The 15,743-nt window shown below is 40.9% G+C and overlaps 1 protein-coding gene across 1 annotated transcript in view; it reads left to right on the top strand.

Annotated features, from left to right (window-relative positions):
• ube2f (ubiquitin-conjugating enzyme E2F (putative)) overlaps window positions 1–3,892 on the top strand; it is a 50,636-nt gene extending 46,744 nt beyond the window's left edge. Inside the window, exon 10 of the mRNA XM_069663818.1 lies at window positions 359–3,892. Within this exon, the coding sequence (XP_069519919.1) occupies window positions 359–409 (51 nt within the window). The 3' untranslated portion in view covers window positions 410–3,892. The remainder of the gene's footprint in view (window positions 1–358) is intronic.
• Window positions 3,893–15,743: the final 11,851 nt, after the last annotated feature.

Below are 15,743 nucleotides of genomic sequence, written 5' to 3'. Positions count from 1 at the left end.
AAATGCACCAGATCTCAATCAATCGAGCATCTGTCGGATGTGCTGAACAAACAAGTCAGATCCACAGAGGCCCCACCTCGAAACTTACAGGACTTAAAGGATCTGCTGCTACGTCTTTGTGCCAGATCCCTCAGCACACCTTCAGAGGTCTAGTGGACTCCGTGCCTCAAAGGCTCAGGGCTGTTTAGACAATCCTACACAATATTAGGCAGGTGGTCATAAAATTATGGCTGATCGGTGTATTTAGTTTAACTTGTGTGAGTGTGTTTTATTTCAATGCTTAACCTCTACAAATAGTTAAAGTTATTTCCACCTAACTCTCATACCCTCTCTTTACCTCTTCTTGTCTCCAATCCAGGAGGATTTTCGGAATAAGGTTCAAGATTACATCAAGCACTACGCCAGATGATAGACGCATCGGCTACCTACGTCAGCCTGCACCAACCAACCAAACTGCTCTACCTTGCCTCTGCTTACCTTGGCCAACTCCCCCACGTGTGTGACTCAACAGCTGACTCTTTGACTCTGACCACTCCCCTCCTCTTGACACGGCTCTGCCCATGACCTGCTGTTCACCTGATTGCAATAAACTCCACGTTGCAGGAACAAAAGAAAAAAAGAAAAAAAATGATGCGTATGAGAAAGGGCTTGCATACAAAAGAAAAAATGTGCTTTAATTATACTAATCAATGAGTGTTACAATGACCACAATGTCTGTCCATTGTGGTAAGATCACTGAATGGCGCCGCCTCGCACTCGCCTGGGTGTCCCTGAGCCGGATGGAAACGAGCCATGGCAACGAACGGCAAGAGATGCGATGGGGAGATTCACCGGCGTAAAAAAACCCTGAAAGGAAGTGACATTTAGCTGTCTGAAAATTTGACGAATCAAGAGAAGAAATATCTGTTTCTATCAGTTCTCTGTTTCAGTGCCTGCCATGTTTGTGTCGCTAAAGAGAAAATGCATGTGAGTTCACAAAGAAAAACACACACACACACAGACACACACACACAGTGTCACATCCTGGAGTAAAGGCTACACTTACATACACAGGTTGCTGAACACTTGCCTACAAGTCAAACACACACACTGAAGTTGGAGAGCCAACAGCCCCACAAGACAGCATGTGAATGACTACATCGTCTCGTTTTGTTGTCATTCTCCTTGCATGTGCACACACAAATACATCCCTCGTGTGTTTTCGTCTCCAGTGGGATAAAGTACGACTACTAAAACCACAGCCAAATGTATTGTACTGTTTTCAGCTCCACCTCTGAGCCCCTGTTCCTCCTCTCCTTACTGTCCTTTTCCCCCCTTTCTCCTTCTGTCTCTGTCACATACACACAAACCCACAACAACCTTTTTTTTCATTGAGGACTGAGATGTTTTATACTTCCAGTGCAATCAAACAGTACAACGACAGTGATGCAAAAATGGTTTAAAGTGAAGCAATGACTGAGTTTGAAGGACTCTGAGATTTAATTTGACAACCCTAACAAAGCAGTGTAGGATTGTTGCTCTTCTTGTACAGTTCCACAAGTTTAATGGGTAAAAATGCTTCTGAACATATAAACTTCAAATGTGAACCCACAGAGAATTATCACCTGCATCTGCTCTCCCTCTTGGCTTTATGGAGCTGTATAGTACATTTCAGCTCATTGTTCAGCTGTACTGCCTGCAACTGTTCTGGTCCGCAATGATAGTGTCGTTTCAAGCCACCACAGGCAGGAGAAAGCTCTAAAAACCCATTATATAATACCTGCCCGGCACCATTTAGCAGACAGACACAGCAACATGCTGAAAGAAAAGTGGAGCATTTAGCAGCCAGATATCGTGCTACAGAGTTGGTTGGGACCAAAAGCGAGGTAAAAGAGAGTGAATGTTGTCCATACTTCTTAGAAGTGGACATAAAGACAACTCAAAATTAGTGACTATTTTATGTTTTAAATGCTGGATTTGTATATAAAGAGCAGTTTGTAAACCATAGCACTAAGTTCATAAAAGAGTTCATGTGTTCCAGAATTTTCTGTTGCTCCGAAGGGGGGAAAAAAATCAGGTATTGAAGTTAAAGTTATCCTAAATATTTTGTTGTTCATTTTTGGCAGTAGATGACTGACTGAAGAATGTGGCCCATAAACATGAGCAGAAATTGATGATGTTGTTTAAGGGCAGTAATGGAGCCATCTTTACTTCTTGATGTTTTTGAAGATTGTACCTTCAGCTTGGTCTTCCAGTAAAGCACACACTGACTGATATAAGATATAAGAATGTGTGAAGAAAACGATCCACTTTTCCTCCAATAAAATCCTTGTTCTGTATGTTCAGAATTATTGACCTTAATAGGGGATTAGGTGTACAAGGATCTACAAGTCCTACACTATTAAACACGTGAACACCTGAAAACTCCCTTAAAGCTAAAAGTGAGAACTTTAACCTCACAGTCATTGTTTCATTTTAGTCACTCAGCTGCAGTACGTTATAAGACATTTAACTGTCCCCACTGTATCTCACCTATCATGCTGGTTTCTGTGGGAGTTTTCCCAGGATAACATGCAAAGTTTGTCTTTGAGAAGACAGTGTTCTATTCTCTCTTCATCTTTGAGTGTCTGGTTGTCTTTGGAGAAGTCAATAGTAGAGGTTCTTAAGATAAGATTCTTAGATAACAAGCTAATTAGCTAGCAAGAAGGCTAGTGAGGTAACACTACTAGCGAATGAGCTAGCTAGCACTAGCTAGTTATTGCAGGAACTCTGGTTATCCTCACAGTGTGGCAAAGTGGCCTACAGTAGGCTAACCAAGGCTAGCTTTCAGTCTGTTTGGAATGCTAGCTAGTGGGATAGCTTGCTCCCTACAATACTTGTTAGCTAGTTGGCTTGCTAGAGTATAGGTGCAGCTATTCCACGGCTAAAATGACTTGAAGATGATGAGGTGCATTGAACCTCTTCTAACAACCTCAGCTAACCAGATACTGTCTTTCTGAACCTCTGCTGTTGTGGATATTGGCCATAAGATGTGTTTCATTCTGTGTATTTGTGTTTTGCAGAGAAAAAGAAAGTGTCATAAAGTCAGCCAGAGAAGGCGTGGTGTGTGTATGTGTGTGTGTTTTGTTCGGCCCTGGGTAGCATTGTGCCTCTGAGTCGTATATCTGAACATCATGTCTGGTCTCACTCCATTCAGCTTTATGTTCACACGTCTGCATGAGGCAAAGTCTATGTGATCTGCCAGTGGTGCATTTTACTAAGGATGTCAGAAATGTAGTTTTATGTTGGAAGTGTGTGTGTGTGGGTTAAGGTTGAAATTTTGTGCTTGTTGAGTGCGTGTATGCGTGAGCGCAGTTAAAGTACGACGTGTTGAAATGATGTGACTTGTTAGCATGCTCTGGTTCCCTTTTACCCCTCTTTTTGTTATTCTGGCCCAGGGGTAAACAGCTCAAATTCATATTGTTTTCCGAGAGAAAGAAAGCAGAACAACAGAAGACACTGGCTTCTGCCAAAATAAAGGACCTGACAATATTACAAATACCAGGACTATTGAAAGCATATGTGAATGTGGTTGCTCCATGGTGTTTTGTAGCATGGTTTTGCTCCAATAAACCTTGAAGGCTAATGTAACTGCCTGTTAATTTGAAGCCATTCTGTGTAATTGCTGTGACAGTTAATTGCCATGGTGGCAGTTGCCTCCTGGATATGGTAGCCCAATACTTTGTACCTAATTATAGCCTTACTAATACTCTGACTTCAGCTTCCTGTTTGCCATATGTCCTTTATTTTGGCAGTCTGCCATGTTTTTTTTTTCCCAGGATGTGATTGGGAAATGTCTCTGCTTGGGCTAACTCCATCTTTGGGCCAGAGGAGAAGATTAACAGTCTGTTCTTCAAATCCTCAACCTTTTCTTTCTCAGATTGTATATTCATTTTTTTAAGATATATTAAAGAGAATATAAATAAAACTGACGTGTCTTGTCTCTTTATTTGTGATAATGATGAATTGTGTCTGATATGTTTTATCTGCTAAATATGTTAAATTACCATCTCCTCCTTCTCCCTTATTAAAGAATCCTCAATCTGCATAGTCTCCGCCCACTATGCACATTTCCAACCAGCCCTTCCGTCATGAAAACAAAACACGTCTGCCATCGTTTAGTGGCAACTTGTTGGAACTTAGCTAGCTTGAAATGTAGTACTTAATAGTAGTAACTTTAATGTTAGTAGTCTGTACTGATTTTGCAAAAATTACAATGACAGTTACAGCTGGCTTGCGTATCGCCGCGGTGGTTGCCATAGGTTGCACATAATGATATGCATAGCGTCACCACGTGTCCATTAACGGGATTGGCTCCTTAGGTTTGTGACATCTCAAACCTGCCAATCTGAAAACGTGTTGTTCAGCCTGTCCTTGGTACACTGCAGTTTAACAGGCCCAGCCATGGAGATGACTGCTTATGTTGTTCCTGATGTGTCTAGCACATGAAGAACACCACATGGAGATGTTTACAAGGTTAAAGACTTGATTTTCACTGGAGGGGGTCTTTGATATAATTGCATTGCAAGATACACGTTTCAGTAAGGTACAATTTCTATATTATCAATTAATGTAACAGTTTGGCCTTGAAATGTTCATGTTAATTTTCTTAAGCTCGATTAATCCTCTTCAAAGTGCTTCCTTTGTCCGATCGTCAGTCGTAATCCTCAAGATGTCCATCAGGATTATAGAGGAGGAAAGACATCCACTGCATGTAAACAGTATGGATTAATTTTCTGAATACAGCAGACCTCCTCACACTCACCAGGGTTAGGGTTAATCAGCATTCTGTCTCTCTTTTATCTCAGGGGATACGAACACAAATGTGTTCAGGAGGATGTAAATGCTTCATTTAATTTTGCATTCATGGATCCCAAACAATCTATTACAACAGATAATTCAGGTCCCTGTTTATAACGCACTGAGCTGCGTTCAAAGCCATTATAAATACTCTGTAAATACAGATATGATGGCAATATGTAGATATTTCTGCACTCGACTAATGTAGAAATGTTAGACCCCTCCCCTTGTTCCCTTATCCCAGTACTTATAATTAACTTACCTACCACTGCAACCCAAGCAGCATTGCCAACTTCATCAGACCCAGGCTCCATTCATGCAAGCTCCAGGTCCTGACAACGCTGATACTACCTACCCTACCACATGGCTTCTACTGGCCCCCACATTTGAATTAAACACACAAGAGAAAAATATAGAGAGAAGAGTTTGTAGAGAGAGATGTGTTGGAAAGAAGACAGGGAAGGCAGAGCAAGGGTGAGGTGCCCTGTCTAGGGCTAGCCCTCACCCCTGCCGGGTTAGGCTGTACGCTGTACCTCTCCCTTCTCCCCCATTTTCATGAGAGAAGAGAAGAGAGAGAAACTCAAACTTGTAGTTAGATGAGTAGCAAAAGCCAGCACATAAACAGAGTTATTAAGTTGGCACCTCCCTTCATGGGTTAAGTTAGAACCACAATACCTCGGGGAGGCTCAACAGTTAGTGCTGGCGTCCCAGAACCACCCCCCTCCATGCTAGCTCTCACCGCCCATCAAAACTCTGTTTTATCAATGTAAAAAAAAAAAAAAAATGCTGGAATTAATGAGGGAAACTTTTTGGCTAAGAAAGTCTTGAAATGAAATGTTTTCAGGCCAAATGTGTCGAAAAAACATCTGGCTACTAGACTGTCCATCAGCAACATATTCATCGGACTAATGAAAAAAAATAAAGCCTGAATCATTTATCATCCAGCGTACGAAACGATGTGGTTCAGTGAATGCACAATAGAGCACAAAGATGGCAGCAAAAGAAACAAACACAGCTTATGGGGATATATTTCAAGCAGCCAGGAAACCTGCTGTGTCATGTTGCATCTTTGGAGAATCTACCAGTCTTACATCTCTGTTGAAATCTGACAAACTACACCAACAGTTTAAGGTAAGTATGTAACTTCAGCTTGCATGCTTACATTTGAATATTTTGCAACCTTTCTCTACTTATGTTGTTGGTTGACAGGAAAATAAATGTTATAGTGTAGTGCAGTGTTTCTCTTTAAAGTAAAATATTTGATGCCGTTTGCAAATGGCCACTGCCAGGCAAAAATGAGCATGATAGTTGCTGATGGTAGATTCAAATGTGGTTGTAATTTCACTGCATTTCTCTTTTCTTTCTGCTATTGTAGGTATACTAGAGAGGTTATGGGGGTGACTTTCCTTGGCTCCATGCTGCTACAGATTTATAAAGCAGTTGGCTCCAAGACAATCTACACCCACCACAGCTTGCAAACAGAGCCCGTTCTGAGCTCCCCCGGGGCCCTTAGCGAAATTCAGCCATTTGTCATCGCAGCACCGTCCCACCTGACACCACAGAGCTTCTACAGGAGTCCTCCCCCCACTACAACATTTGATCCATCTTAAAGTTGAAGAATAAGTGGACCCATACAGAAAAGAATTAGGTTTAAAGAAACAATATTTATCGACTAAAACATTTTCTATAGAGTCTAAGTGAATATTAACATCAATATAACTATGAAATTGAAGAAACAGTTCCTATATAAAATACTATGACTAATATGGCTTGACTGTGGGGCATTGTTAGGTGTGATGCAGAGCAGACTGCCTAATAATGCCCCCTAGCTAATTAGCAAATGTTAGCATGCTAAAATGCTACCCTACATGGAAACCATAATACTTGCTTAACATCAGCATGTTTTTTATTTGTAGCTGGAAGCACTGCTATGCCTAATTACAAACTCATGGAGGTGCTTGCATGGCTGCGTTGAGTCTTAGTCTTGTCTCTCTTTTCAACATTTATTGACTTGAATGGGAAAAACACGACTTCCATGATTTCTTGATGGGTATTTAATCCTTTGATATATTAATTTTGCATTTATATTAGATCAGGAGCTGTGGCAAGTTCTTACAAGTGACAGTGAACACCAAGGTAATATTTGACATTAACACTTAAAAACTCTTTAAAAGGTGAGATTACTATAAAAAGAGTAATATTCATTTATGTAATCAGATTATTGTCAGAATTGTCACATATCAGAATTTTATTTTTATACAGACAGAAGGAAAAAACGCTCCTCGCATTTAATGGAAAAACCATTGCAAGTAATCACTGGACACTATTTAAAAATGTAAAGACAGTAAATAAAATGGAACTACTTTTTCTTCCTTTTCTAATTTGAAACAACCCATTTATTGAAGTTGAAAGGTCATTCTTATTGACTACAATTGTGGTTTGACAATAAATTCCACAAAAGACCATCTCCAGAGTTAGGGCCTAATGTAGTACAGAGTTTTCAGCGCTCAGCGTCCTCAGCACAAAAATGCCCTCGGCATCAGATGTTTGTCGCTGCGCTCACAGCACTCTCAGTGTCATTTCTCCCTCACCGACCAATCAAAAATAATGAAGGGGCGGGACTTCAGATATCTACTTTGTCAACGACAATGGCGGAGAAGAAGCTAATCCTAAGCAAATCGTTTTTCGAGGGTAAAATTTCCGTGTGTAGTGCTGCTGCTAATGCCAGCACACGATTCCTTTCCATTGCTTTTATATTTTCCTTGAATAAAAACAATTATTGATCACACAGAGCAATTTAAAACTGACATAACGATCACTACTACTGAGGGAAGTGGAAGTGCCGCAAGACAACTTTCATAACCTAGCAACAGTAAGCAGCCGGTGAGAAGCGCTCTGAAATTGAGGTCGAAGGCGCTGCTGGCGCAAAAAGCACCGTTAATGGACACAGACCCTTACTCTGGAGCTTTTAGCCATACTTTGGCCTTCATCAGCTGCTCAGTTCAGACATGACCAAAGCTCCATAACATCTGCACTCCACTTACCGAGGTCTGAGATGTCACTTAACTGCTAGTAAGTGTACCCTGACTGAATACATTTTTGAAACAATGGTAGTGTTTATTCTTTCAGCAGTCAGCTCACTTTTATGTGAACACACTGCATTCTTTTTACGTTTGTAGATTTTGCAGGTATTTTACATTAACCTGTGTTGTGTGAATGCTTTTTGTAGCTGCACATGGACCATGCATTGAGGTGTACTTAGCCAAGAGTCTGCTACATGTGCTTGGATGCTTGAATGCACACAATGTTTCCCCCCATTTGACAACTGACAGCCTGTCACACATTGATGGCTGAGGAAGACACACACACAACTGGCAGTCACCCACACACCTGCTTATTACGCCAGGTTTTAGAGGAAACAATCATAATGCACCTTGGCCTGTGGCTATACTACCTAATGATTGTCCTGTGAGTGTGTGTGTTACTACTACTAATGACTAAATTTCAGTGACAGCTGACAGCCACAGCCAGGTAACGAGATGGTTGAGTGCTATAAATCACATTTCTACACCCTGTTGAATGTTCTGGTCGCAACACACCTGCAGAGCCGAGGTACATTCTTAACCAGCCCTGTTGAACTCGCCTCGATTAGCTCAAAGTACATACTTCCACTTTTATTAAAAGCCTCGGGGAGGAGGGGGGTGAAAAAATAATGAGGAGCAACAGATATTGTATCCCTGCAGACTTCTTGTTGACAGCACACCTGCCAGGGATATTAAGGAGGAGATAAATGGTTTTCAGTGACGGGTCATTTGTCATACAAATTGGCTGCCTTGGAGCCGATGTTGATCGGTTAAAGAGGATAAAGTCGAACTCTGAAATATGTGTTGCATTTGTTTTGTATGGGAGTAGAATCTGAGAGACATCTTAAAATACAAGTTACAAGTAGAATAAAAAATAAGTCAAATTATATTTATTTATATTTATATTTATAGTATTTTGTTGAACTGCAGAGCGCCTTTTTTTTTTGCCTAAAGTCTCACCATGATACACAGTCTCACCATGATACACAGTCTCACCATGATACACAGTCCTTATGTTCATCTATCTGGATGACTAGCCATCTCCTTTTTTTATCCTGTGACTCATCTCCTGAGTCATTTTCTCATATAATCTACTGGGCCATCAGAAGGAAGCAATTCATGATGGAAATATATAAATGCATGGCATCTTTCTTGTTGTTTGTGAGGTTAATATTTGTTCCATCTATTTACTCGAGGCACATCCCAGTCTCCACACAGTTACTGTGTTTGCCTCTTCAAGGGGGCTGAAGCTTCACTGAATGTTAAAGTCACACGCTTCAGAAGTCATGATGTCATGTCTGTCTACATTGTACATCAACTTTACAGACGACTTAGCCGAGCTTTTTTTTTCTTTTTCTTTGTCTTGTTTCATTTTCACATTGAGTAAAATTAGGGCAAATTAAAGGCTCTCTATGAAATGTGATGTGGAAATTATCTATCTTTTGTGTTGTGAGAGTGTTGTTTTTCACCTCAGGTCAGATACTTCAAGAGTTATGTAATGTAATGTAAAAGTAATGACACCTAAATTCTGTTTATTCTGAAACTGACTCAAATGTAACCAAAATCGAGATACTTACCCCATTCCCACAGAAATTAGCGCGTTGACGCAGGTTTTTCAGACCTGAGAAGACCCGCTAATAAATGCCGCTTGTCTCTTTTCCCATTGCCAGTGAAGTATCCTCCTTTCAGTGTCTTTTCTGCTGCGTCACCGTCTGACGTCACAAACACGCCGGAAACAGGGTTAGTAAACAGTGAAGATATTATGGTCGTTAGGTCTGTATTGTATATATTACTCATTCAGTCTGTTTATCAAACTCGGTGCAGAGAAATTTGGAACGATGTTTGAGCGCTGCTCAGATGGAGACGGGTGGAAAACCACCGGAAAGGGGGCGGAGATTAGCATGTCAGTGTCATCGATGCTGATTGGAGCCGAGGCGACAGTTACCCGGGTCTACTGCAGAGTTATCTGAATGCTGGTTGTAACCTTTCTCACTAACCAAAAAAGCATAGTGTTAGCAGGTTTACTGACTTGTGGGAAAGGGGCTTCTGTCAATCCTACCTCATTATTTATATATATAATTATAATTAAAACCTAATATGCAAGCAAATGTGAAACACATTAGTATTTAAATTTCTGTATTAAATGGACAGTAGTTCTATTGTTCTTGGAAAGCACAAAGAAAAGAAATGCTTTCATAATGTATTGGACTGATACAGTTACCTATGACTACGCTGCATGGTTATTATTAGGCAGAGTTTTTGAAACAACTCCACTTTTAAGTTTGATATTATTGATGTATTAAGTCAAACTTACACATCCAGCTGTTAACATTCACTTTGACTTGTGTTTCTGACCACCTTAAAATGTTGAAACCTTTTTAGCTCGTTTTTTAAACTTTATAACTATCTGGCTCTTTGGCTGCTTCTGAGGGGAGGCGATTTTTATTGCTATCAGTAGCGTCGATCCTCTTGGGTTAGGACGTGGAAGAGGGGGAGTATTCGACAGAGGTAGAGGGCAGAGTGCACATGAATACTAATGTTTTTAATAGGCTGGAATCATGTCATATGGCTCAATCTGAGCCACTTTATAAGTTACCTATTTACTGAGCCAGAGCTATGTACTAACGCTGGATGTTAATGTGCCCTCACACAAATTGAAAACTGGTCAACTGTGAGGAGATATACACTGAATCTGACTAAACTTGTATTGGATAGAATCACATAACTCATCTTTAAATCAGGCAAACTCTGACTTCCAGTGCACCGTGCTGTGTGTGAAAAGTGTGTACAACGTTCGGCTCATGTGGAACTTAAGACATCGTGCTCATCCCTTCTCTCCCTCTCTCGACCTTTCTGACGTACAAAAATCACACAAACTAGTGTCGCGGAGAAGATGACCAGAGAGAGTAGTTTGTGTTTGTCTCCATCATCATACAGTCATATTAAACTGAGTCTGTGCCTGTGCTTGTGTGTGTGAATGCGTTGTTAGGGTGGGGTTATGTGGCAGATCACATCAAGAGCACTTTCCTGTTACTTCAGAATTTGAAGAGCATCACAGATTGGAGAGCAGTCTGAGCAGGATCATTATCCACCTGTACCTTCTTACTTTCAGCTGACACGCAGATTGGGTAATGAGGGCAGCCATTCTCTACATCCAATCTTTCCTTTTTTATGTTCTTTCCGTATCATGTGTTAATATTTAAAGTAGCTCTTTCTCCTATCCTACCCTCACATGCTAATTAGCCTTACACTTAGAAGAAATGAATGGCAAGCTAATGAGCAGATTTACTGCATGTATGTAGAGGAATCATGGATTATTAGCTTTGTCAGTTATCCCTGAAGCCAGACAGTGTGAGACGGATTACATGTCAAAGGTTCCTCTTTGTTCTTTAATTCACTGTATTTGTATGTAAGCCATTATGTTTGTGTTTGTGTGTGTGTGCGCAAGTATTTTCTCCGTCCGTCTGTCTGTGTGTGTGTTTGTTGTGGTGACCTGGTGGGCGTTCTGCACCAGCTGCTTATTTCTCTCCCGCCTCTCTGTCCTTCCTCTCCCATCGCTCAGCTGCGTGCAAACTTCTCATCCTCCACGCCGCCTGGTTCTGGATGTTTCTAAGCTGAACCTCATTTCTGCAGCTTTTTTCACACCCCTTTTTGTTTCAGCTAAACTAAAGTTTTACTGTCGGGGTTTGACCCCTGCAGCAGGAACCGAAGGCTGAAATTTTAGAGGGAATAAACTTGCTTCAAGTGAGAAATTGCAGGGGGTCAGACCTCAGTTCCCATCACTGGATGCTGGATTGGCTGACAGCAGTTTGAAAATGTGTTTGGGATTGAGGCCCCGCAGGTTAATAGCAGAGCAAACCTGAGCTGGACATTGCTTTGAAAATTATGATACCATGGTGATAATGCTGCCAACTAACCATCTGCATCGTTTGTTTTATTTGCTGCTGTTATGTTTCAGATGAAAGAGCATTCTATCTTTTGTCAGAGCCGGACACCTTCCCACTCTGTACTTTCTCTGTCTTCGGTCTTCAGAGATTGCTCACTTTATCCAAAAGAAAAGTGACGACTTTGTGTTTTTCAGATAAAGGAGGCTGCTTGTTAATGTTCCTAATGGTCCATTTCAGACCTGACAGGATCCTTATGGGAAAGGTCTGTATCCCTGCAGGGTAAAGTAGCATGCAAAAGTAAGCATACTTAACTTAAGTAAGCACACCCACTTCAACATATGCACACCATATGCAGTATCTACTGTACATCGCTCACCAGATGCCCCAGTCCCTGGGACGTAAGTATAATTATGAGCATGAAGTCATTTGGAAAATCGTCCTCGTCCACACAATATTGATTCAGCTGTGCATGGTTCAGTGAATTATTGCCATACAGTCAGGGTTGATTAAACAGCACGTCAAAGAGTACTGAAAGGCTTCTTTTGTAAGCATTTGCGAGCATGCGAGGTACTACACAATGTTTAAAGTATAGAAAGTTCCTCTAAATCTACATGTGTGCATGTTCTGTGCCTCTAAAATACATAAATACATAAAGCTCTGAGAAAAAAATCCCCTTTCTATTTCAGCCTTCCTGATATTAACATCTATAGATGACTCAATCTGCATGGATGTGACATGGTTGATATAATTGATGAAGGAATTCTAACCAAAAAAAAAGATAACCCTCCTGTCGTGTTCGTTTCTCCCCCCTTACTTACTACCCCCTCAAATTTGACCGGTCTGATTTAACTGCTCTTACATTAACACAAAAACCATTAAGCATCACCAAATTTTATTTAATACCTTTTTAAGCTGTAAACAATGTCTCAGACTAGTGGTTAACATGAATAACTGCAGTGAATATACAAAGAATAGACACTGAAAATGTATTCCAAAATCCATCGATGTCATCTTCCATTTCTAAGACCCCCTCCTCTACCTCTGCTTCAACTTCAATCTCCTCTTCATCTGGTTCAAAGAATCGGTCCAGTTGTTCAGTCTGAAATGTGTGGTTCATGTGGGGGGATGTGTGGGTGTGAATGGGGACGTTTTCCATTTGATGGATGAACATAATCTACTGTTACCCATTCATTTCCTATATGGCGGTCATTTTTGACCGGGAACACGACAGGAGGGTTAAGCTAACCATAGCATCTCTACTCGCATCACTTCCCGTCATCCTATGTCTGCTGACGATCGAATAAACACATTTTTAACATTAAGTCTTTATTTTGTGTTTTCACTGGTTTAATAACCTTAACTTTAAATTTCCAGAAATACAGCCTTATAATGTGTGACGGGAAAACGCTGATGCTAAAATTTTTGCTGGCTTTGACATTAAACGTACACTCTGTACATCGTTATAGTTTTATATTGTTACATGTGACATTATGTCAATCAATCCATCAATCAAATTTTATTTGTATAGCGCCAAATCATAACCAAAATTATCTCGAGACACTTTACAAAGAGAGCAGGTCTAGACCATACTCTTCGTTATTTAAAGAGAGACCCAACATGAATCACCATGAGTAGCACTTAGCAACATTTGGCAGAAACCTCGAGCAGAACCAGACTGGTGTTGAACAGCCGTACAGACGTACCTGATAACCGAGAGCTTGTCTCAGGCTGTATCAGAGGCATTTTCTATTGGTATTGGAACAACTCAACAAAGCAAAACCAGAAGGCAGATTGACCTTTGTTTGTTAGAGTGCATTTATGAAGTGCATTTAACAGCAAATTGATTTGGTATGTATGTATTTTTAAGATTATTTTTTGGCTGTTATTCAATAGGACAGCTGAAGAGAGACAGGAAATGTGGGGAGGAGAAAGTGGGGGACGACATGCACCAAATGATCGGCAGGCCGGGAGTGTAGCCTGCGATCAGTGCTTTAAAGACTGTAGCCTCTGTATATGGGGCGCCTGCTCTACCAACTTCAGTTTCTGAAATCAAACCTCTCATCCTACATATCCTCGCAGACAAATTCAACCAAAAAAAAAAAAAAAAACATCCCACACAATAAGTTTAAATAATGTTTGTCAATATGAAGTGAAAAATACATTTTTCAGGAAGGATTTTTTTTATTTCAAGCTGTCTTTTCTGATCTCGTTAGGCTTTCCTGAGGCTAAATTGGGTTTTCCTTTAACACCTGCCTCTCCTACTACCTATGACCTACAGTCACTGCATGACACGCTTGTGACATGGACACAGTTAATTACACCTGCACCTTTTCATCCCTCATGAAAGGCCTGAGAGGCTTTATAAAGGACGATTAAGAGTTTATGTGTTAGGTCTCACCCTTTTATTTCTTTGTATACGTGTCCAGGTGTTTCTCCGTATGCAGTCTGACACGTGTCCATGTATGTTCCACAGTGTGCGTCTGAGATGTAAACGCCTCTCCGCTTCCTTTGTTCCGCATAAAAAGCTTCCCACATGCTCATTCCAGACGTGGGAGGCGTTTCACTGTGCAGTGAGATTAGCCTGTCAGCCTGCAAACATAATACAGTTAGTCATGCCAACTTTACAGGAGCAGAAACAATGACTACATCACTGTAATTAAATAAAGCTCCATCTCCGCTCTTATTGCTTTGTTGGACTGGAACAAAGTTAACATGCGCACACAATTTTGACATTATCAATTCAATGTCAGTGTCAGAGCACTTCAGCGGAGGATGCGAGGCTGTAATCAGCCACATGCACGAACAATAAGTCACAAAACCAAGTGCAAATCAAAGAGTTTACTCTGCGACGGAAGACACATACATATCACAAGCCTGATTTTTTGCATTCAAACATACACTGCTGTGAGTGATGTACAGCTGCATGCATATCAAACACCTTACGTACACCCACAACATTATGCACACATAAAAGAGCATAATGAGTGCAGAACAGCATCACATACATCCAGCTGCTTTATGTGCAGTACATCGATTCAGCTCCTCGCTTGTTGCTGAAACATACTGACAGCTCTTATGTTGTGAAGTTAAGACAAATTGAAGCAAACAAGATGGACCAAGTTTGGAATAAATCAGATTGAAGTTGCGAATTAACATACAGCAATCAGATTTAACCATTGATTCCGCAGTCTATGCACAGTGATGCAGCTGATACAGCGAGAAGGTTCCTGGTTCCAATCCTCCAGCCAGCGGGGGACTTCCTGTGTGGAGTCTGCATATTCACATAGGTTCTCTCCGGCTTCCTCCCACAGTCCAGAGACGTGCTCGTTAAGTTAATTGGTGACTCTAAAATTAGCCGTAGGTGTGAGCGAGAATGGTCGCCTGTCTATATGTGTCAGCCCTGTGATTGACAGGCGATCAGTCAAGGGTGTATATTCCGCCTCTCGCCCAAATGACAGCTGGGATTGATTCAACAGAAGAAAAGGTTAATATACAGAAGACTTACATATTAAAGCAATGTTTCACTTTGCCTGTTGAGCAAAGGTTACACACGCTGTTCGCTCCCTAATTAGTCTCACTGTGCAAAGCAGTCTCACTTGGCTCCACCCGATATCCTCCTACTGTACTCTTTAACCTTGCTGAGGAAACAGCAATCTGCAGAGATAATGTTTTTGTGAGAGAATGAAATAGTGCAGTGAAGTCATTGGAGAAGACACTGTTCATAATATATGATCATTGAATAAGCAGATTATATTTGATAGCATTGTCTTGCTCTATAAAACATTTGCAATTTGTATTGCATCCAGTACATTCTCCTTTGTGTGCGTGGGCATGAGTGTACACTTGCACAATGATGGGACCACTATTAAAACCATTACTCCATTGTGCCCCTAGTGGTCCAAAATCTGCAGGGTTGCTTTAATATTTGAAGTATCAACAATTTTAAAATAAGAAC

This window comes from Semicossyphus pulcher, unplaced genomic scaffold, assembly GCF_022749685.1.
Source record: "Semicossyphus pulcher isolate SPU_LCO1_2020_fin unplaced genomic scaffold, fSemPul1.0.p SCAF_15, whole genome shotgun sequence".
NCBI classification, from domain to species: domain Eukaryota; kingdom Metazoa; phylum Chordata; class Actinopteri; order Labriformes; family Labridae; genus Semicossyphus; species Semicossyphus pulcher.
The sequence above is the reverse complement of the archived record's forward strand: the minus strand, read 5'-3'. Positions and strand labels throughout refer to the sequence as shown.